Source organism: Bos mutus, chromosome 10 (genome assembly GCF_027580195.1).
Source record: "Bos mutus isolate GX-2022 chromosome 10, NWIPB_WYAK_1.1, whole genome shotgun sequence".
Taxonomy (NCBI): Eukaryota; Metazoa; Chordata; class Mammalia; order Artiodactyla; family Bovidae; genus Bos; species Bos mutus.
The window spans coordinates 48,958,011-48,980,247 of record NC_091626.1 but is presented as its reverse complement, the minus strand read 5'-3'; the positions used below and the strand labels follow the sequence as shown (position 1 = coordinate 48,980,247).

Genomic DNA, 22,237 nt, shown 5'->3' with positions numbered 1-22,237 from the left:
AACAGGGTGACAATATACAGCCTTGACATACTCCTTTTCCTATTTGGAACCAGTCTGTTGTTCCATGTCCAGTTCTAACTGTTGCTTCCTGACCTGCATACAATACAGGTTTCTCAAGAGGCAGGTCAGGTGATCTGGTATTCCTATCTCTTTCAGAATTTTCCACAGTTTATTGTGATCCACACAGTCAAAGGCTTTGGCATAGTCAGTAAAGCAGAAATAGATGTTTTTCTGGAACTCTCTTGCTTTTTCCATGATCCAGCGGATGTTGGCAATTTGATCTCTGGTTCCTCTGCCTTTTCTAAAACCAGCTTGAACATCAGGAAGTTCATGGTTCACATATTGCTGAAGCCTGGCTTGGAGAATTTTGAGCATTACTTTACTAGCGTGTGAGATGAGTGCAATTGTGCGGTAGTTTGAGCATTCTTTGGCATTGCCTTTCTTTGGGATCGGAATGAAAACTGACCTTTTCCAGTCCTGTGGCCACTGCTGAGTTTTCCAAATGTGCTGGCATATTGAGTGCAGCACTTTCACAGAATCATCTTTCAGGATTTGGAATAGCTCAACTAGAATTCTATCAACTCACTAGCTTTGTTCGTAGTGATGCTTCCTAAGGCCCACTTGACTTCACATTCCAGGATGTCTGGCTCTAGGTGAGTGATCACACCATTGTGATTTTCTGGGTCGTGAAGGTCTTTTTTGTACAGTTCTTCTGTGTATTCTTGCCATCTCTTCTTAATATCTTCTGCTTCTGTTAGGTCCATACCATTTCTGTCCTTTATCGAGCCCATCTTTGCATGAAATATTCCTTTGGTATCTCTGATTTTCTTGATTTTTTTTTTTTTTTTTGGATCATAGAGGTATCTATTCTCAGTTCTTCTGGTCAGAGAGGTTTTTCTCTTGGAGTTGTGGGTGCTTTCCCTGCTTCCACCAGTGTAGGAATGCCTCTTCTTGACTAGAGCTTGTCTTAGGTAAAGGGCAGAAGAGCAAAAAGAAAAATTAAAAAGAGCATTCCCCTCAACATTTTCCATCCCACAGGACCTCCTTCTTATCCTCAAGCTGGGAACTCTTGGAGCTTTTTTGTCCACATTCATTCTGTGATTGAGCTATCTTCAAGTCTAAGCCTAAAATAAGAGATGAAAAAAAAAAACCAAAAACAGGAAATTCACCACCATATAGCTCATTCTTCAAGTTCAGATTTTCCTTCCTATATATCTGCTGTTACTTTTCAGAAATCTCAGGTAGTTGCTTTATATATCATGTAAAAGGTTGTAATCAGTGAAAGAGAAGATGGAATATACTTGTCTGTTTTAGCCAGAAGTGGAACATACAGTGGTGAATTTAACAGGCAGCCCAAATACAGTTTTTACTTGGTTTTTGATATAGTGCAATTTTAATAGCATATCTGTTTTTTAAATTATCATTATAAGCAGGATTTCACAGCTTAATAGGGACATTAAAAGCAATCCAGTCCAAATCCATTGTTTTGCAGAATATAAAATAAGAGTTTACATGATTTGCACATGGTTACACCATTAGTTAACACTGCAGTTGTGAATTGAATTATAATTATGTTTCTGTCCATTGTTCTTTGTGTACAGTTCATCTGCAAATTAATTTGCATTCCTTAGGCCTAATGCAAAGTCTTAAATTTAAAGTTTATCAAAAATTGTTCATACTGTAGTAAGTATGTATTTGGATCATTGAACATAGACTGTTGCTGAAATTAAAATTAGCAGTTTATATTCTGAGTGTTAGTTACCTCTTATTTTTTAATTGGAGTATATTTGCCTAACTGTGAGCGTAAGTTCGGTTTTATATGGAAATAAAAGTAGAAGAGTTTATGGACAACTCTGGTTTAAAATATAAATTTGATTCTACTCCCTTAAGTTTTTCAATTCTGCAACCATTGTCATATGTGTCTGTAATGTCAAGTTCATCCTATCCCACAGCTATATATGCAGTTCCCATGCTATTAGTACCAAATTTAACTGAAGACTAACTTTTTTGCTGAGCTCCTGTTTCTATATTCCCTTTCTTTCATTGCTACTTGAATTACCTTTTTTTTTTTTTAATTGGAGGATAATTGCTCAACAGTGTTGTATTGTTTTCTACCATACAACAATGTGAATTAGCGAAAAGTATACATATATCCCTTCCCTTTTGAGCCTCCCTCCCACCTCTCCCCAATCCCACCCTTCTTGGTTGCCACAGAGCACTGAGCTGAGCTCCCTGTGTTGTATAGCAGCTTCCCACTAGCTATCTGTTTTATACATGGTAGTGTATATATGTCAGTGCTACTTTCTCAGTTCATCCCACCCTCTCCTTCCCCTGCTGTGTCCACAAATCTGTTGTCTGTCTATGTCTCTATTCCTGCCTTGCAGATAAGTTCATCAGTGCCATTTTTCTAGATTGCATAAGTATATCCATTATTTGTTCTTCTCTTTCTAATATACTTCACTCTGTATAACAGGCTCCAGATTCAAGTAACATTTTCACTTCAGAATTCTTGACTTTCATTTCCCTTCCCCACAAAACTCTGCTTCCCTGTCTCATTAATGGTTACCAAGTTGCTCAGGCTCAAAACCTAAAAGCTAGCCAGTTCCTTTTTTCTCTCACTTTTCATAACCAATCTGTCAAATTCTGTCTGCTCAAATTCTGAAATCTCCCTAGAATTTATCAATTTCTTTTCATCGTCATTGCCACTATTTTGTTTCCTAGAATCTTACCATGTGACAATTGGAATGGTCATTTTAAATAAATTTGATTATGTTACATTCCTCCCTTAAGACTGCTTAATACCTTCCAGTGGATTTTACTGTAATGTGTACTTAGCTTTGCTTGTGTCCCCTGAATCAGAGGTCAGCAGAGTTTTCTGTAAAAGGCAAAAGAAACAGGGACTTCCCTGGTGGTCCAGTGGTGAAGACTCCACACTTCCAATGCAAGGGGTATGGATTCAATCCCTGGTTGAGGAACTAGGATCCTGCATGCTGCATGGTGCAGCCAGGAAAAAAAAAAAAGCAAAGTATGTATTTTAGGCTTTGTGGGCCATGTGACTTACGTCACAGCTACCCAGCTCTCCCATTGTAGTACAGAAACGGCCATAGACAATCTATAAACAAATTTGTATGGCTGCATTCCAATAAAACTATTTACAAAAACAGGGCAGACCAGATTTGGCCCACGGGTGTAGTTTGACGACTATTGGTCATTAACTGTTGCTTGACCTCATTTTTTCCTAGTCTTTCCCTATTTGCAAGCCATGCTGCTTCTTGTCATTCTTGGAACACACCAAGTCTATTTCCTTTTTATAGTCTGTAATCAACTTTCTCTCTGCATAGAGTACTCTTCTTCCTGGGACTTTGATAGGTCATTTCTCAATTGATGTTATTGTTCAGTTGCCAAGTCGTCTGACTCTTTGCAACCGCATGTACTGCAGCACTCTAGGCTTCCCTGTCCCTCACTGTCTCCCAGAGTTTGCCCAAGTTCACATCCATTGCATTGGTGATGCCATCTAACCATCTCATCCTCTGTTGCCCACTTCTCCTTCTGCCTTCAGTCTTTCCCAGAATCAGGGTCTTTTTCCAGTGAGTTGGCTGTTTATATCAGTTGGCCAAAGTATTGGAGCTTCAGCTTTAGCATCAGTCCTTCCAACGAATATTCTCAGTATTTCTCAATATTCAAGTCTTTACTCATATGTTATCTCCTGCAGCTCTTCTGCCCAGCCCTGTCTAAAAGAATCACCATATACCATCTCCCACTTGACCCTCTTCACACTGTTTTCTTCAAGGCACTTGTTACTGCTTATAATTCTGTTATTTTTCTGTTTGTTTTTCTTCACCCTTAAGAACATAAGCTCCATTAGAACAGGGACCTTATCTGCCTTGTTCAGTGCTGCATTTCTATACTTACATGAGTTATTAACTCATAGTCAGAACATAATTATTTGCTGAATGATTTCGTTTTTATGCATATACATTTTGTGACTTTTGAATTTATGACAATATTGTAAAAAATAGATCTGGCATGTTTAGAGGGAAATTGGTTTAGGAAATGTTCTTAATTTTCTTTTTCTAAGTAATACTGACTCTTTTTTTCTTTTTTTGTTGGGGTTGTGAATATAGATCTGAAGAGGAATGACTATACACCTGATAAAATAATATTTCCTCAGGATGAGCCTTCTGATTTGACTCTTCAGCCTGGAAATTCCACCAAAGAATCAGAATCAACTAATTCTATTCGTCTGATGTTATAATATTACTGAATCATTGGTTTTGATTACACCTCACAAAAATGTTACTGTGTCACTTTTCATTAGGAGGAAATTGTTTGATAATACAGAAAAGTGTGTGCTGAATCTAGCACAGTTAAAAGGTCAATATTCTTTTGGCCCAATTAAACTAGTCAGTCAAGAACTCCCTATATGATACAGCTGGCAGCTGTTAAATTTTAAAGGTAAAGAAAAATTAGTATTTATACCTTTTTAAAGGGCTCTTTTTAACAGAGAATTTCATTTGACTTTGTTCTGATGAGGGTAATAACCCTCTCTTTGTGTGGTGCAATACCATTAACCAAAGTTAGGTGTCTGTGCAGATTTTCTTGGCAGCTGGTTTACTGCCATTCAGCGAGTGAAATGAAGTCACCAAGTCTTTTGGTTAAATGGCAGTCAGATGTCTTCCTCAATGTGTTTTAGTGTGTTCAGTGATAATGTCACTAGTGCCCAACTAGATGCTTGTTGGCCATGGGAAAGGAGAAGGCTTCTTATATAATTCTAGATCTACAGGGATATAGGAAGCCCAGGCTGAAAACCATTTTCTAAGAGGGACTTTATGAATCAGGGTTAGGCTCCTATTTAAAAGATAGAGCCAGTTTTTTGTTAAATAGAGCCCAAATTGTGCAAAAGTATAATTTTTTTTAAAAACATTGTTTTCTCAAGACATTGTTAAATAGAAGAAAGCCATGTTAGATTGCTATAACCTAAATATATCAAAGGAAAAACTTAACTCACTGTTCAAGAGAAGTTCCCTTGTGAGAAAAGTTAAAGTGCTTTTTTCCTATCATATATATAGTGACAACTTGGAAGTTACATACTTCTCAAAAGATTTTATTGACCAGTATATCAAATCAGAATGTAAACATGAATTCTTGCATATATTTAAAATTGTGTAGGATCATTTGAACATGAATATTGTCTGTGGTACTTAAGAAATTGAATTGGATTATCATTATCTGATGTTGGGAGATTGCAATGCAACTTTATGCCAATAAAATGTAATTTAACTGCCCCAGATATTGTTGAATGCTCAACAATAAGAAAAGCTTTTCATCTGTCTAAAGTTCTGTGCTTTGATTTTTTTTTTCTTTCCTTTTTTTTCCCCCTAGGTACTAATTTTAATTTTTATTTGGGAGGGAGCAGTGTAAATCTTATTTGTATTCAGTAGTGTATCTCATAGATACAGACAAGGCAAAAAGAGATAAGCTGTTCAAATAGTGTTTAATATTGATGAGGGGGGAGAAAGAAAATGTATTAAAAATATACTATATACATTTTGTATATCATTAAATCTTTAAAAGAAATTAAATAAATTTATTCTTGTTTACAGATGTTTTACTGAGTTTAATCATTCTGAAAAACAGTATTTTCAGTGTTAATTTTTTCGATTTTTTGTTGATTATATCCACATGAAAATAACAGTAATAGAACATTTATTTAGTACTTAATATGTATCTGATATTACTCTAAATACTTTACATATATTAACCCATTTAATCCTTAAAACAATCTTATGAAATAGGTGTTATTGTTATCCTGTTATGCTGGTAACAGGATAACAAGGCATTAAGTAAAGTAACTTTTCTCAGATTCTTACACTCACTAAGGAGCAGCACTAGTATTTGAACCCAAACAGGCCTTTATCTACATTCTTCAGCCCCATGGTATATTGACTTTCAAGTATAATGACTGATGATTTCTGTACCAATTCCTAGTCACTTTTTGGAAACAAATCTATTCATTAACTTTTTTGACTAATTCTAGAAAGTAACAGTTTACCTGAAAACTGCATTTCTCATTCAAAGAAGTGTTGTTTTTAGATTACTCAAGTTCATCAGTATTACTCCATGGTCTAAAAGTGTCATTTGCCTTCATCTCTTTGATACTTCTCAGTCTCATCCTTCTCAAAACAGAACTCCACCTCTTTACCAAATTACTTCATAAAACATCTTCTGCAAGTGTTCTCTAATAATATGCCTTCCTCAGTGTGGTGGTATATGTAAGCTACTATTATTTTTAAAGTAATGCATGTTGATTGTTGGGACATACAGAAACAATTTTAAATGTAAACAAAAATATAAAATTACCCTCCTTTTCCACCTTGAAGTTGAAATATGCTGTTTTCATAGTCACTGTCTTTCTTTTTACCCCCATTAGACTGTACAATTCACAAAGGAAAAGAGACCCCTAAAATTTTTCACTCCTTTAACACCCCCTCCCTACTTGTATACTGCATGCTTTGTGATAGACATTCCATAAAATTATGAGTTTTTAAATGTGTTTCTACAATATCAAAATTTCTCTAGGAAGATAGATCAAAATGATAAAATATTACGTATTTAAGCAGACAGTCAAGGCAAGAGCACCCAATAAATAGCTGTTATCACTTATAGGATATATCACATTATTTATTTGCAGGAAGGAGATGTATCATTGAGCAGGGATTTTTGTGATCCTCCTCATTTATCATATCTGTTCTCATTGTTTCCTAGGTAGTTGTCACACAAAGCATCTGTCTTTGAGGAACCCAGATATTCAGATCTGTCACAATTACCATGTAGTTAAATAAATAACTCAGTAATTACGTATTAGAGTAAAACTATACAACCACTGTGTGTCTCTCTCAAAATTAGATTGTCTGTATTACCAACTAAGAGATGTCTTATTTTTGTATTTCCCTTAGAGCCTTGCTGGAGCTTGTAGCAAACAAAATATAGGTACTAAATAAGTACGTGTTGAAGAAGTACCACAGAATATTTTCAACATTAGATGATCTGTGAGCTTTTTCTTAGAAAAAAAATCCCAGGTAAGGTTCTAATTCTCTCTAGAATATGTTTTCCTTCTAGGTTTATTGGAATTCCTCAAAGCAGAGTTTCTTCTTGGGGTCCTTGATTCTACTTTAGTGGATATGAGAGGGGCTGGGAGAAGGTATGGTTATTCTTCAGAAAAGTTACAATACATATACCAGTTTACAATAAACAGCACCTTTTAGTAGGGTACTTTCTTTAGTGCACTGTCCTAACCTACAGTTAGCACTTGCCTGTTTTTTACTTGGAATTTCTGAAGTCCTGGAATTTTATGAAGTCCTGAATTACGGAACTTAACTTTCACTTTAAATGTTTTAGTATGTGTTTCTAAAATACCAGAACTATAGTATCTTCACATCTAATAATTTAACAGTTAGTTAATATCAGAGAATGTAATCATTCTCAAAACAAATTTTTAAAAATAATTTGCTTGAATCAGGACTCAGATAAGCTTCATATATTGCAGTTGCTTGATTTGTCTTTAAAGCCTCTTTTAATATATAGGTTTCTGCTTCCACTTTCTTTTTTTTCCAGTTTATTTTTTGAAGAACCAGCTCTTTTGTTCTAAAAAGTTTCCCACATAAAAGGTTTTGTTGATTACTTCCGTAGTTGTCGTTTTATGTTTCCTGTTTAGTCCATAAACTAGTTGTTACGTATAGAGACTTGGTCACATTCAAGATTGATTGTCTGACAGGAATGCTTCACTGGTGGCATTGTGTACTTCCACTAGGAAACACAGGTCTTACTGTCTTTTGGGTGGTCATTGCCTAGATTTCTTCAATAGATCAGTGGTTCTCAGTGTGGACCACAGCCCCTGACATTCCCCACTACACTTTCTTTGGCCTACAAGGTCAAAACTTCTCATAACTGTAAGTTATTATTTGTCTTTTTCAATGTGTTCAAAGTTTTACTGTTGTTGCAAAATCATTGATGGGTAAAAATGCTGCTACCTTAGCATGAATCAAGGAAGTAGCATCAAACTGAACTAGTTGGTTGTTACAGTCTTCACCATCATGCCAGTTTTTCTTTTTTTAATCCATTTCATTTCAAATGTCACTGATGAAGGAATAAGTCAATTTTTAATTAATTTTAACCTTAAAACATGCCTTTAATATTCTGTGGGGCAAAATGAAAAATAGGCATAAAGTACTTTGCTTCATAAGGAAATGGGATGATTGTTTTAGGAAAAGGCAATTATGCAATTGTGTGAGTTACAAACTGGACTAGTCACTTTTTTCATTGAACATGTCTGCTTGGAAGAATAATAGACAAACCAGGGTTCTTCACACTGGGAGTGTTTGGTGGAAAACTAACAGTACTTACTAAAATTTGAGCTTTCAAGAGAAAGTTGCAGTTTTGGAAAACTTGCCTCTTAACATGGTAGCATGACAACATCCCGATACTTTTCCAATAAAATCATTGCTGATTTAACAATTTATTTTTTATAGTGTATAAAGAAATGTGTCAACATTTGTATAATCTGTGAAACAATCAATATTCTCCAAATGCTCTCTGCATGGATTACAAAATGGTCCATGAGTGGAAAAGGGAGTAAAACTCTAGCAGGGTAGAAGTTTACAGAATTCCAGATTCTACACTGCAGCTGACCTTTAGGAAACCACCATTTGTCCATTTTGGTACTGTTTCAAATATGAATATCCAGGTGTTCAGTCGTGGCTGACTCTTTGTAACCCCATGGACTGTAGCCTGCCAGGCCTCTCTGTCCGTGGAATTTTCCAGGCAAGAATACTGGAGTGGTTTGCCATTTTCTACTCCAGTGAATATCTATGGCTGTCTAAAAAGGCTATTAAAATGTTCCTTCCCATATAAACTTGACAAATGAAGACAGTGTATTGTGGCATATAGATTAATAAAATAGAATTGAGAGTCCAGAAATTTGTGGTTAATTGATTTTCAACAAAGGTGCCAGAGCAGTTTGATGAGGGAAGAACAGACTTTTCATGAAATTGTTTTGGAACAACTAGATACCCACATGCAAAAGAATGAAGTTGAACCCATACCTCACATCATATACAAAAGTAAACTTAAAATGGATTGCAAACCTAAACTTCAGAGCCTACATCTTGAAACTCTTAGACAAAAATGTAGGGGTAAATTTTTATGACTTTGTATTAGATGATAGTTTCTTAGATATGACACCAACAGCAAAGGCAATGAAAGAAAAATGGACAAATTGAGATTCATCAAAATTTTTAAAATTTTTGCTTCGAAGTACACAATCTGCAGTGAAAAAACAACTCTTATGGTGGGAGAAAAATTTTGCAAGTAATGTATCTAGTAAAGGATTTGTGTAAAGAACTTGCAACACAAGAATAAAAATACAGCTCATAGGACAAGGCAGTTTTCATCTTTCATGTATGTTTATACTCAACAGAAGTGGAAATATCTACACAAAGCCTTGTACACGGATGTTCATAGCAATTACTGATAATAGCCCAAAAGTGGAACAACACACATGTCCATTAGATGAATGGATTAATAAAATATGATATATCTAAAAGTAGAATATTCTCTGCCTATAAAAAGGAAGTATGGTATATCCTACAACATCCCTTTCAGTTCTGGAGCTACTGTGTATGCACGCAGAATGAAGCTGGATAGACTTGGATTCTTGTTCTGTCACTTCATGATTAACCAACTGATTGAGCAAGCCTCTGTGACAGTGTTTGTCCCATACTGTAAAGATTCAGTGAGTTACTGCTGCTGCTGGTCAGTCAGTAAGTCATGTCTGATTCTGCAACCCCAAGGACTGTAGCAAACCAGGCTCCATGGAGTTCTCCAGGCAAGAATACTGGAGTGGGTTGCTATTTCTTTCTGCAGGGGATCTTCCCAACGCAGGGACTGAACCTGCATCTCCTGCACTGGCAGGCAGATTCTTTATCTGAGCCACCCAGGAAAGCCATATACTCGGCAAACAACAGTACTCAAATAATAGATCTGTTCATGCTACCCTTTTTTCTTAGAAGTTCCAAGAAAGAGAAGAGGGTATGATGGAGAATCAAGAACATTCTGAGAGTGATTTTTTTCTTTATAAAGGAACTTATTATCTTGCAGATTCTTTTGTTAGTGTAGTCAAAATAACAGCCCACGCTCAAAAGATATGTGTATGTGTATAATGTGCTCAAAGTGTGTAAATTTTTTCCATATTCATCTCTTAACATTTGAAGCATTTTAGGTTACCCTTTAAGATTTTTTAAGAGTGAGAGAAGGAAAAAAAAAGTTGTCAGAAAACAAGTGTAAAACTAAAACAACAAGAAAATTCAAGTAAACTAACCATAAAAGTGCTTGGTCGTATACTAGTTCAGTTCAGTTCAGTCGCTCAGTCATGTCCGACTCTTTGTGACCCCATGAATCTCAGCACTCCAGGCCTCCCTGTCCATCACCAACTCCCAGAGTTCACTCAGACTCACGTCCATCGAGTCAGTGATGCCATCCAGCCATCTCATCCTCTGTCGTCCCCTTCTCCTCCTGCCCCCAATCCCTCCCAGCATCAGAGTCTTTTCCAATGAGTCAACTCTTCGCATGAGGTGCCCAAAGTACTGGAGTTTCAGCTTCAGCATCATTCCTTCCCAAGAAATCCCAGGGCTGATCTCGTTCAGAATGGACTGGTTGGATCTCCTTGCAGTCCAAGGGACTCTCAAGAGTCTTCTCCAACACCGCAGTTCAAAAGCATCAGTTCTTCGGCGCTTAGCTTTCTTCACAGTCCAACCCTCACATCCATACGTGACCACTGGAAAAACCATAGCCTTGACTAGACGGACCTTTGTTGGCAAAGTAATGTCTCTGCTTTTCCAATATGCTATCTAGGTTGGTCATAACTTTTCTTCCAAGGAGTAAGCGTCTTTTAATTTCATGGCTGCAGTCACCATCTGCAGTGATTTTGGAGCACCCAAAAATAAAGTCTGACACTGTTTCCCCATCTATTTCCCATGAAGTGATGGGACCAGAATGCCATGATCTTCGTTTTCTGAATGTTGAGTTTTAAGCCAGCTTTTTCACTCTCCTCTTTCACCTTCGTCAAGAGGCTTTTTAGTTCCTCTTCTCTTTCTGCCATAAGGGTGGTGTCATCTGCATATCTGAGGTTAAGTACAGAATAACTAGTACAGGTGTACAAAAGTCAGAGTAACTGTTCTGTGGGAAGAGTTGGAGCCACAGAGAATAAAAGTAGTTAATAGAGGGTGAACTATATATATGAAAGTGAGATGTGTATTTTATTCACTATCAAATACCCAGCACAACGACTGGCACAAAGTAGATTTACAATAAATATCTTCTAGCTTAGTGAATGAGATATAGTGACTATTTAATAAAGCATTCCAGATTAAAAGATTAGAAGAGAGGAAATAAGTGAGAAAACTGCATAATTAATTGCATTTATGTTACTCTGCAAGAAGCAAAAAGAAGTATACAAAGGAAAAAAACATCAGATTGACACAAGAATTTTTTTTACCTTACTATAATATTTGGGGGAGACAAAGCAATATGAAGACAAAGGGAAGAGTTTAAACCAAGCTATTTAATGGTATTCTCAGAAAATGTACAGTTTTCTTGGAAAATATTAAGGATAAAATCAGAAAAATAAGGTCTAATTCTTGCTGCAGTAGTGCATATTCCAAAGTTGGAATGATAAAGGGCATGGCTCCTGCCCAAGGATGACACAAATTTTGAACTGTTCCACATTTCCCCTCAAGCCCTGGCCATACCTCTGTCTCCCTCTACCCCGCTCCCCCCTCCCCCTGGTAGATTTCCATTGCTCCTAGGAGAAGCCCAGCTCCCTCAGGGCCCCTTGGGTCATAGACTTGCCCACATAATGGCAGCAACCACCACTGAACTAGGGAGAAGCGATTGCTTGCAACTGAGAAGATGTGGCACCTGTTCATTTCGTGTCCAGCTCTCCAACTAAAGCAACTGGGCACACACACTGCATAGGGCTACTCCCACCCAACGATACACCAGGAAGACATTTGATTTCATAGAGACAAACAGAATTCAAAGCAATATGTTCCAAACAAAAGAGCAAAATCTCAGGGCGGAAAAAAACTAATGAAATGAAGGTAAGTAATTTACCTGATAAAGAGTATAAAGACAGGGTCATTAAAATGCTCATTGAACAGGATGAGATGGTTGGATGGCATCACCAACGTGATGGACGTGAGTTTGAGTAGGCTCCAGGTTTGGTGATAAACGGAAGCCTGGTAGTCCATGGGGTTGCAAAGAGTCAGACATGACTGAGCGACTGAACTGAAGTGAACTCAAGAGAAGAATGGAGGAACTCAGAGCTTCAACAAAGACTTAGAACATAAAAGAATGAACAAATCAGAACTGAAGAATAAATAGCTGAAATGAAAATTATACACTGGAAGTCATTAATAGCAGATTAGATAATACAGAAAAATGCACAAGTGATCTGGAAATTATGTAGAACAGTGGGAATCACCCAATCAGAACAGAAAAACAAAAATTTAGTGATAATTAAAGGGACTTCTGGGACAACATCAAGTGTACTAACATTCACATTATAGGGATCTCAGAAGGAGAAATGAGAGAGGAAGGGCTAGAAAATGTATTTAATGAAATTATGACTGAAAACTTCCCAAACCCAGGATACCCACGTCCAGTAAACACAGACTGTCCCAAACAAGATGAACCCAAAGAGACATCAAGAAATACCATAACTAAGGATGGCAGGAATTAAAGAGAATGTTAAAGGCAGCAACAGAAAAAGAGCCACATCTGAGGTATCCCCAGTAAGGCTATCAACTGATACTTCAACAGAAACATTGCAGATCAGAAAAGGGTAGCACGATATATTTAAAGTGGTGAAAGGAAATAATCTACAATCTAGGATACTCTACCCAGCAAGATTACCATTCAGATTTGGAGAGAATATCCCAGACAATCAAAAACAATGAGTTCATCATCACTAAGCTGACCTTAATAGAAATGTTAACATGGTAGTATTCTTTTAAGAAAAAAAAGGCTATAATAAGAAATACAATACACGAAAGGAAAAATCTTACTGGCAAGTGCAAATAACAATAAAGGCAATGGATCTGCCAATGAAACAAGCTGATATGAAGATTAAAACACAAAACTGTAAAATCAACTGTAACTACAATAAAGTACGATAAAGTGGGCTTCTTTGGTGGCTCAGACGGTAAAAGAATCCACCTGCAATGCGGGAGACCAGAGTTTGATCCCTGGGTTGGGAAGATCCCCTGGAGGAGAGCATGGCAACCCCCTCCAGTATTCTTGCCTGGGGAATCCCCTGGACAGAGGAGCCTGGCGAGGCTATAGTCCATGGAGTTATAAGGAGTTGGAAACAACAAAGCACAGCACAGCACAATATACAGTAAATGGATAGACATAAAGATGTAAAATATGACATCTAAAACATAAAATGTGACGGAGTGAATTTTAAAATGTTTTGAACTGAAATGACTTAGTTTAAAACAAGTAGGTATAGATCAATATATGTGAAATTCATGATAGGCACAGATCAAAAATCTAAAATACATGTGAAAATTAAAAAGAGGAGGCCAAACATAACAATAAAAATCATTAAACCACAAAGAAGAGACTAAAAAAACAAAAGAACTACAAAAATAACCAGAAAAGTAACAAAATGGCAATAAATACTTATCTATCAATAATCACTTTAAGTGGACTAAACACTCCAAAAGACACACAGTGGCTGATTGGATTTTTTAAATGTCGAACAAGACCCATGTGTATGCTGCCTACAAAAACTCACTTCAGAGCTAAAAAACAGACTGAAAATGAAGATATGGAAAGAATGTTCCATGCAAATGGAAAGAAAAAAAGCTATGGTAGCAGTACTCAGATTAGACAAAGTAGACTTTAAAACAAAGTGTTTTCTATAATAAAAGATAAAGGGGTCAATACAAGAAGAGGCTATTAATTTGTAAATGTGCACCTGTCTGCACTTAATATAGTAGCATCTAGGTGTGTAAAGCAAATATTAACAGATACCAAGAAAGAAATTGACAGTAATATAGTAACAGTAGGGGACTTTATTATCTGATTTATATCAATGACATGTTAAATGACATGTTAGAAGAACTTAACAGATATGTACAAGTTTCAGTTCAGTCGCTCAGTCGTGTCCGACTCTTTGCAACCCCATGAATCGCAGCACGCCAGGCCTCCCTGTGCATCACCAACTCCCGGAGCCTACCCAAACCCATGTCCATTGAGTTAGTGATGCCATCCAGCCATCTCATCCTCTGTTGTCCCATTCTCCTCCTGCCTCCAACCCCTCCCAGCATCAAGGTCTTTTCCAATGAGTCAACTCTTTGCATGAGGTGGCCAAAGTATTGGGAGTTTCAGCTTCAGCATCAGTCCTTCCAATGAACACACAGGACTGATCTCCTTTAGGATGGACTGGTTGGATCTCCTTGCAGTCCAAGGGACTCTCAAGAGTCTTCTCCAACACCGCAGTTCAAAAGCATCAATTCTTCGGGCTCAGCTTTCTTCACAGTCCAATTCTCACATCCATACATGACCACTGGAAAAACCATAGCCTTGACTAGATGGACCTTTGTTGGCAAAGTAATGTCTCTGCTTTTGAATATGCTATATAGGTTGGTCGTAACTTTCCTTCCAAGGAATAAGCATCTTTTAATTTCATGGCTGCAATCACCATCTGCAGTGATTTTGGAACCCAAGAAAATAAAGCCTGACACTGTTTCCACTGTTTCCCCATCTATTTCCCATGAAGTGATGGGACCAGATGTCATGATCTTCGTTTTCTGAATGTTGAGTTTTAAGCCAACTTATTCACTCTTCTCTTTCACCTTCATCAAGAGTCTTTTTAGTTCTTCACTTTCTGCCATAAGGGTGCTGTCATCTGCATACCTGAGGTTATTGATATTTCTCCCGGCAATCTTGACTCCAGCACAAGCTATTCCATCCCAAAACAGCAGAATACACCTTATTTTCAAGTACATGTGGAACTTTCTCCAGAGTAGATTACATGCTAGGTCATAAAACAATTAGCAGTAAATTTAAGAAGACTGAAACTATATCAAGATTCTTTTCCAGTTACAAGAGTATAATACTAGAAATCAAGAGAAGAAAAAATGGAAAAGCATACAGAGACTAAACAACTTGTCCCCAAAAAAGAAAGAAGCCAATGGGTTGATGAAGAAATTGAAGGGGAAAACAAATACCTTGAGACAAATGAAAATAAAAACACAACTTCCCAAAATCTATAGGAAGCAGCAAAAGCTGTTCTAAGGAGGAAGGTTATATTGATACAGGCTTAACTCAAGACATAAGAAAAATCTCAGACAAAATGGCAGGCTTGTGGTGAGCAGTAGTCAAGAAGCAGATTTTAAGAACAGTTTCTCTTCAAATTATTTCATGCTGACAAGCATCTTGATTCCATGGCAATGGCAGCAGTAAAATGGGCAATGTCAAACAGAACTAGCTTGAAACATTATTTTCGAGTTCAAAATGGAACCTTATATTGTGTTTGTCATAAATCTACATAGTCTTCTCTTCCAGATGACTATAATTGCAAAGTAGACAATTTTGTGACATCTGATGGCAGGATAATAGAATGCTATTACCCTTCCATGGACATCCCATATGAACACATAAAACCTATGCCTCAGCCAGATCCTGTACGTAATGAAGAAACACATGATCTAGGGCTGAAAACCAAATTAGAAGAAAAAAGGGAACACTTTGAGCAAGGACCCACGATAGAACAACTTAGCAAAATGTTCTTTACTACTAAGCACCATTGGTATCCTCATGGACAGAATCATAGACATTGTAAGAAACCTAATCCTCCAAAAGACAGGTGATAATGAGGTTTTCAGGATCCAAAGGGAAATATTATCCTTAATCTCATTTGCCGTTTGAGAAAATACAATTGGGTATGCACATGTGTGTGTGTGCTCAGTCGCTTCAGTTGTGTCCAACTCTTTGCAACCCGGTTGACTGTAGCCAGCCAAGCTCCTCTGTCCATGGGATTCTCCAGGCAAGAATGCTGAAGTGGGTTGCCTTACCCTCCTCTGGGGAATCTTCCCGACCCGGAGATCAAACCCAGGTTTCCTGCATTGCAGGCAGATTGTTTACCCGTGAGCCACCGGGGAAGCCCACAATTGGGTTTATCACTAATATATAGTAAAATCATAATAAAATGTCTTCACATACAAAAAATAAGAAAAAACTCAAATAAGTGACCTGATTTAGAACAAGCAAAGCCCAAAATCAACAGAAAGAAGGAAATAAATATCAGAGTGGAAATACATAAAACAGCAAAAAAAAAAAAAAAAGAGCTCAATTTTTGAGAAGATAAGCAAAATCAATAAACCTTTATTTAGCCAGACTCATTAAGAAAAATGAGAGAGGGCCCAAATTAGAAGTGCAAAAAGTTATTAATGCAACCAATATCACAGATATGTAAACAATCATAAGAGAATACTACTAATAGCTATATACCAACAAATTGGACAGCCTGGAAAAAGTGAATAAGGTTTTCAAAATATACAATCTTCCAAGACTAAACCAAGAAGGATATAAAAAATTTGAACAGACCAATTTCTAGTATTAAAATTGAATCAGTAACCAACAAACTTCTAACAAAAGTCCAGGACTAGAGAGCTTCCCAGAGGAATTCTACCAAACATTTACAGAATAGTTAATACCTTTCCTCAAACTATCAAAAAAATTGCAGAGCAGAGAACACTTCAAACTTCTCCTATGAGGCCCGCATTACCCTGGTACCAAAACAGAAGACACTTTAAAGAAAATTACAGGCCAATATCCCTAATAAACAGAAATGCAAAAATCCTCAACAAAATAATAGTGAATGAAATTCAACAATACATGAAAAGGATCATACATCAGTCATGATCAAGTGAGATTTATTCCAGGGATACAAGAATGGTTCAATATCCATAAGTCAGTTATTGTGGTATATCACATTAACAATACCAAGACTAAAAATCACATGACCATCTCAATAGATGCAGGAAAAGAATTTGACAAAATTCAACACCCATTCAAAGGTGACATAGAGGAAACATACTTCAACATAATAAAAGCCATTTATAATAAACTTACAGTTAACATCCTCTAAGATCAAGAACAAGAGAAGGATGCCTACTCTCAGCATTTCTGTTTAACATGATATTGGAAGTCCTTGCCATGGCAATCAAACAAGGAAAAGAAAAGGCATTCATATTGGAAGGAAAGAAAGAAAACAGTCACTATTTGGAAATGACATGATAGAATGGAATATTACTCAACCATAAAAAGGATGAAATTTTGCCATTTGCAACAACATGGATAGACCTGGAAGGTATTGTTCTTAGTGAAATTGGTCAGAGAAAGACAAATACGGCATGTTTTCACTTACATGTGGACTGAAAAATAAATAAAACAGACTCACACATACAGAGAACAAACGAGCGGTTGGTTACCAGAGGAGAGGGATGAAGGAAAGGGCAAGACTGGTTAAGGGAATTAAGAGGTACAAACTATTATTAGATGTAAAATAAGATCCAAGGATATAATAGCACAGGGAATATAGCCAATACTTTGTAATAACTTTTTATATGAGTATAATCTGTAAAATACCAGGTCACAGAATTCCCTGGCTGTCCAGTGGTTAGGAGTTGGCAACTTTCACTGCCATGTCCCTGGTTCAGTCCCTGGGCAGGAAACTTAAGATTCCACAAGCTGCTCAGTGTGGCCAAAAACAAATCACTGTGTTCCATACCTGAAGTTAATATGTCAACTACACTTCACTTAAAATATAGGATTGAAATAGGAAGACCTGAAATAAAAGATACAGAGGTGAGCAAAAGGTTATGAAGTATACAGATTTAAATACTTGCTGAGAAGTGTTTATGTGTGACTTAATCTTTTTAAGTAAATTAGAATAAAAATTTTTTAATATGTAAAGAGTATTCAGGGGAAGGTGTAGTAAAGCATATTTATCTCACCTTTTGGGGTAAAGTTATATATTTTAATTTTTGACATTGAAAAATAATTTTAAGTATGAGTAGCCCTTGCTATCCTGACTTTCACTGTATTATCTCAAACACTGGATAAACTTAGTTTTCACACAAACTCATTACAAACCATCCACAGGTTCAAAACTAAATAGTTTGGGATAATACAGTATCCCTTGGTATTCAAACTTTGGATCCAAATATATTAAGGTAATAAGGGCTACTTGTATATTTGTTGAAATATGTAAAGGAAACATAGAACATAAAAATAATGTACAGCTTCCAGAAAGTTAGAAAAAAGGAAAAATGGGAGAGGAGAAAAGAGGAAGTTTTAAAAAAGGTAATCCATCCTTTCACTCTTCTTTGCTTGGTTCATGTCTTGATGTAACAGTAGCTCTGAGTCTGAAGGGAGACTCCCCAGACCGCTAAGGACTTGGCAGAGTGTATGCACACACTTGTCAGGGCCAGCTGTGTGCACTCACTGTGTCCGAGTTCTGGCTGAGGCCTCCCTGTCGTGGACTACAGTGAGGATGGATGCTGTGCACAGGGTCTAAACTGGCTGTAGTGTGAGAATGTGTGTGGACATCTGCTTTGAATGTCCTCAGTCCAAGGTGGGCACAGACATTGGCAAGGACATGGAGGGCACAATTTGCAGGAGAGACCTGTGTTTTTTGGACTCCTCGCATGACACACTGTGAGTGGGCATTACTGGCCTCTGTCAGAACACCTGCAGTCTATCCAAGTGTGTCACAGTTCTGCTCCCACACTTTTCTATAGACTGTTCTCCTTGGAAAATCCACTAAAGCATTCCTACAGTTGCCGACAGCTGTACCCCACCCCCACACCTGAATGCTCATTCTCAGGTTAAAAAGCTCTGTTACTTATGTTTCTGTAGCAGTTTAGTGAACTTAAAGCAATCTGAAAAGAGACACACACGAAAGGTAATCCATCAAAATGAGAAGCAGAAAATAACAGGGAAAGCCTGCTTGCTTTCTTCTCTTCCATTATTTATTCACACTTTGATCTAAAAAAAAAGCCATAGTTGAGACCAATCTAGTTAGGCTTCATATTGTGGGGCAGCAGTGGCTTGACGTTGGGTATCAGAGAAGCAGAGTAAGTAAGGATGGTGTCTGTGTGTAGTGTAGTGGGATGGGGATCAGGGGTAGTAGCAGCAACAGGAGATAAGTTGCATGCAGGGAAGCTGATCAAATAAGGAAACAAAGAGAGGATAATGGGAGCCTGTGATACTGCAGTAGCATGAGTACACCTAGCTCCCAGATCTTGGTTTCTAAATACTGTTCTCTTCCAACAGGAACCAGGGCTCTCTGAGAAATGGCTGACTTCAGGACTGGTACAGAGGTAGTAACAAGGTAAGTGAAAGATCTTGCTGTGTTAAAAAGTAAGAAGGTGCTCCAAGAGTCAAGTGGGTACAGAAAACATTTTGAAGGGCCTCCTGCTGGCTAATCTTGAGACTCTTTGTACATCAAAAATAAATGATGATAATAACAGATTCTAGTCCAGTGAATTTTAAAGTAGAAATTTGTGAGTCCACAAAGATGAAAACTTTTTAAAAATAAATAAGGAAAAGGGAAAACTTCTCTTTATAGTAGAGGACCAACTGATGAATGTAGTTGGAATTATGGCATTAGAAAATCGCCATTTGGCAACCCCTGTAGTGTTTTAAGTCTTCCCTACAAAACACTGATTACGTAAAGGAGAATATAACTAGAAATTCCCTGATGGTCCAGTGGTTAGGATTTTGCACTTTAAAACTGCTGAGTGTTCGGGTTTAATCCCTGGTCAGGGACCTAAGATCCCACAAGCTACACAGTGCAGCCAAAAAAAAAAAAAAAAGGAAAAGTAACTATGATGGAGAAACCTGGCAGGCCCCACTTTGAGTGATTTAGAGTTAACATTGCCAGTGTTGGGACAGATCAAAATTGTGTTGCACCTAATATCTAATGTGAGGCAGTAAGAAAACATTATCGCTTCTGTGATATTTGTATGTTACAAATGCATGAAGTGAATCTGATCATGAGGAAAATCAGACAAACCCAGATTGAGGGATATTCTTCAAAATACTTGGCCAGTAATCTTCAAAGGTGTAAATTCTTGAAAGTCAAGGAGATTTATAAGAACTGTTTCAGGTTGAAGGATCCTAAAGACACTTGACAACAAAATGAAATATGTGATCCCAGCTAAGCCATGCCTGGACTCCGACCTACAGAAACCTTAGTGGTTTTAAACCACTTAGTGGTTTAAACTACCTTAGTGGTTTTAAACCACTAGGTATTTGGTAATTTGTGACATGGTAAAGAATACTAATCTGTAGGAGATTTTACTCAGTGAACGTAGATACAAAAATCTTGAACAAAAGATTAGCAGACAGAACCCAGCAATTCATGAAGATGATACTATGTCACAAATAAGATAGATTTCTCTTAAATGTCATGCCCTCCTCCAGGGGATCTTCCCAACCCAGGGATCGAACCCAGGTCTCCCGCATTGCAGGCGGATTCGAGAAATAGAAAGTGAGTTTAATGTATGACCATCATCAATAATTAACCACCGTAACAGAATAAAGAAGATAGAATCTCATGATTACCACAAAAGATACAGAAAAACCTCATCACACTCACAATCCATTCATGATTGCTACTCTCAAAAAACAAATTATGCCTTTAGTAAGTATTATTTTTATTTATTTTTTTTAGTAAGTATTATTTTTAATGGTGAATTATTTAATACTTTTCCTCAGTTCAGGAATGAGCTATGGATACCTACTATCTCACTTTTATTCAGCATTTTATGAGAGGTGCTAGCTAGTTTGAAAGATAAAAAATAAAATGCATAAGAATTGAAAGGAAAAAATCCAAATAACCTATATATTAATAAAAATTATACTAAAGTTTAGAAAGCTTCCTGGATATAAGATCAATATGTGAATATGAAGTTTATTTTTATCTTCCAGCATCAAATATAAAATGAAATTTTAAACCAGACTACATTGATTAGGAGAAACAAGGTCTTGGGAGAAATTAATCTACAAAAAGAGCAGGATGATAGTATTCAAGTCCTCCAGAACCACCACTGTGGTTCTGAACTTCAAGACTTCAAGAAACTCATCTGTAAATAGACTGCAAAGTTCAAATAACTGCAAGAGTTAGCCTCTCTAGTTGCCAGGATCCCTTTTTCAGGCGTCATAAATGATGCCTGAATTCTTAATGTCTTAATGTATTCTTAATGTCTTTGTGTAGCCTGAACATAAATATAAAGGTATATATTAATGTACAAATATCTATATAGATAGATAACCATTTGGATATACTACACGCAACTCTAAAGCATCTTGCTTTTTGACTTAACGGTAATATATCTTGGCGATAAATCCAAATGACAAGTATATCTACTACATTCTTAATTTTGTAACTGTTTGAGATAATTCAAGCTTACAGAAGAATTGCAAGAAGAGTACAATGAACTGTAGTATACCTTCACTCAGATTCACCAGTTGTAGGCATTTGGGCTACATTTGCTTCATATTTGCTTTATCACTCCCTTTTCCCTTCTTTCATCATGTTTCTGTGTCTGTGTATTTTTCTGATCCATTTGAAAGCAGGTTGCTTAAATCATGCGCCTTTACCCCTTAATCTTTCAGTATGTAGTTCTTAAAAACAAGGACATTCTCTTTAATAAACAGAATACAATGTTATAAAATTCAGAAGATTCAACAAAATACAAAATTACTCCATATATAATCCATATTCTGATTTTATCAATTGTCCTAATAATACCCTTTTATACTAATTTTCTTCCTGATCCAGGATCCCACTCAGGATTGAGTATTTGGTCTTGTTTCTCTAGTTTCTTTTAAATCTGAAATAGTTGTCAGCCTACTTTCTTTCCTGATAATGACATTTTTGAAGCGCTTTTTCCATTTGTATGCTTGTATAACTGATGCTTAGTCACTCAGTTGTGTCCAATTCTTTGCAACCCCATGGACTGTATCCCATCAGGCTCCTCTGTCCATCAGATTTCCCAGGCAAGAATACTGGAGTGGGTTGCCATTTCCTCCTCCAGGGGATCTTCCCGACCCAGGAATCAAACCCATGTCTCTTGTGTCTCCTGCATTGGCATGTGGGTTC

General features: G+C 36.9%; 1 protein-coding gene and 1 pseudogene across 2 annotated transcripts in view; both read left to right on the top strand.

The window, feature by feature from the left end:
• Positions 1–7,079, top strand: part of TRPM7 (transient receptor potential cation channel subfamily M member 7) — a 111,071-nt gene extending 103,992 nt beyond the window's left edge. Inside the window, exons 39-40 of one of the 2 annotated variants that reach the window (XR_011465655.1) lie at positions 4,125–4,455; positions 6,957–7,079. Coding sequence is in view for 1 of the 2 variants with exons in the window: in XM_005900469.3 (XP_005900531.2) it covers positions 4,125–4,255 (131 nt within the window). In the remaining variant the exon portion in view is untranslated. Of the gene's footprint in view, positions 1–4,124; positions 5,612–6,956 lie in introns of those variants that run through there. The other variant, XM_005900469.3, reaches the window with a different exon arrangement.
• Positions 7,080–15,265: 8,186 nt separating this feature from the next.
• Positions 15,266–16,182, top strand: LOC102280067 (large ribosomal subunit protein mL42 pseudogene; annotated as a pseudogene).
• The last annotated feature ends 6,055 nt before the right edge of the window (positions 16,183–22,237 follow it).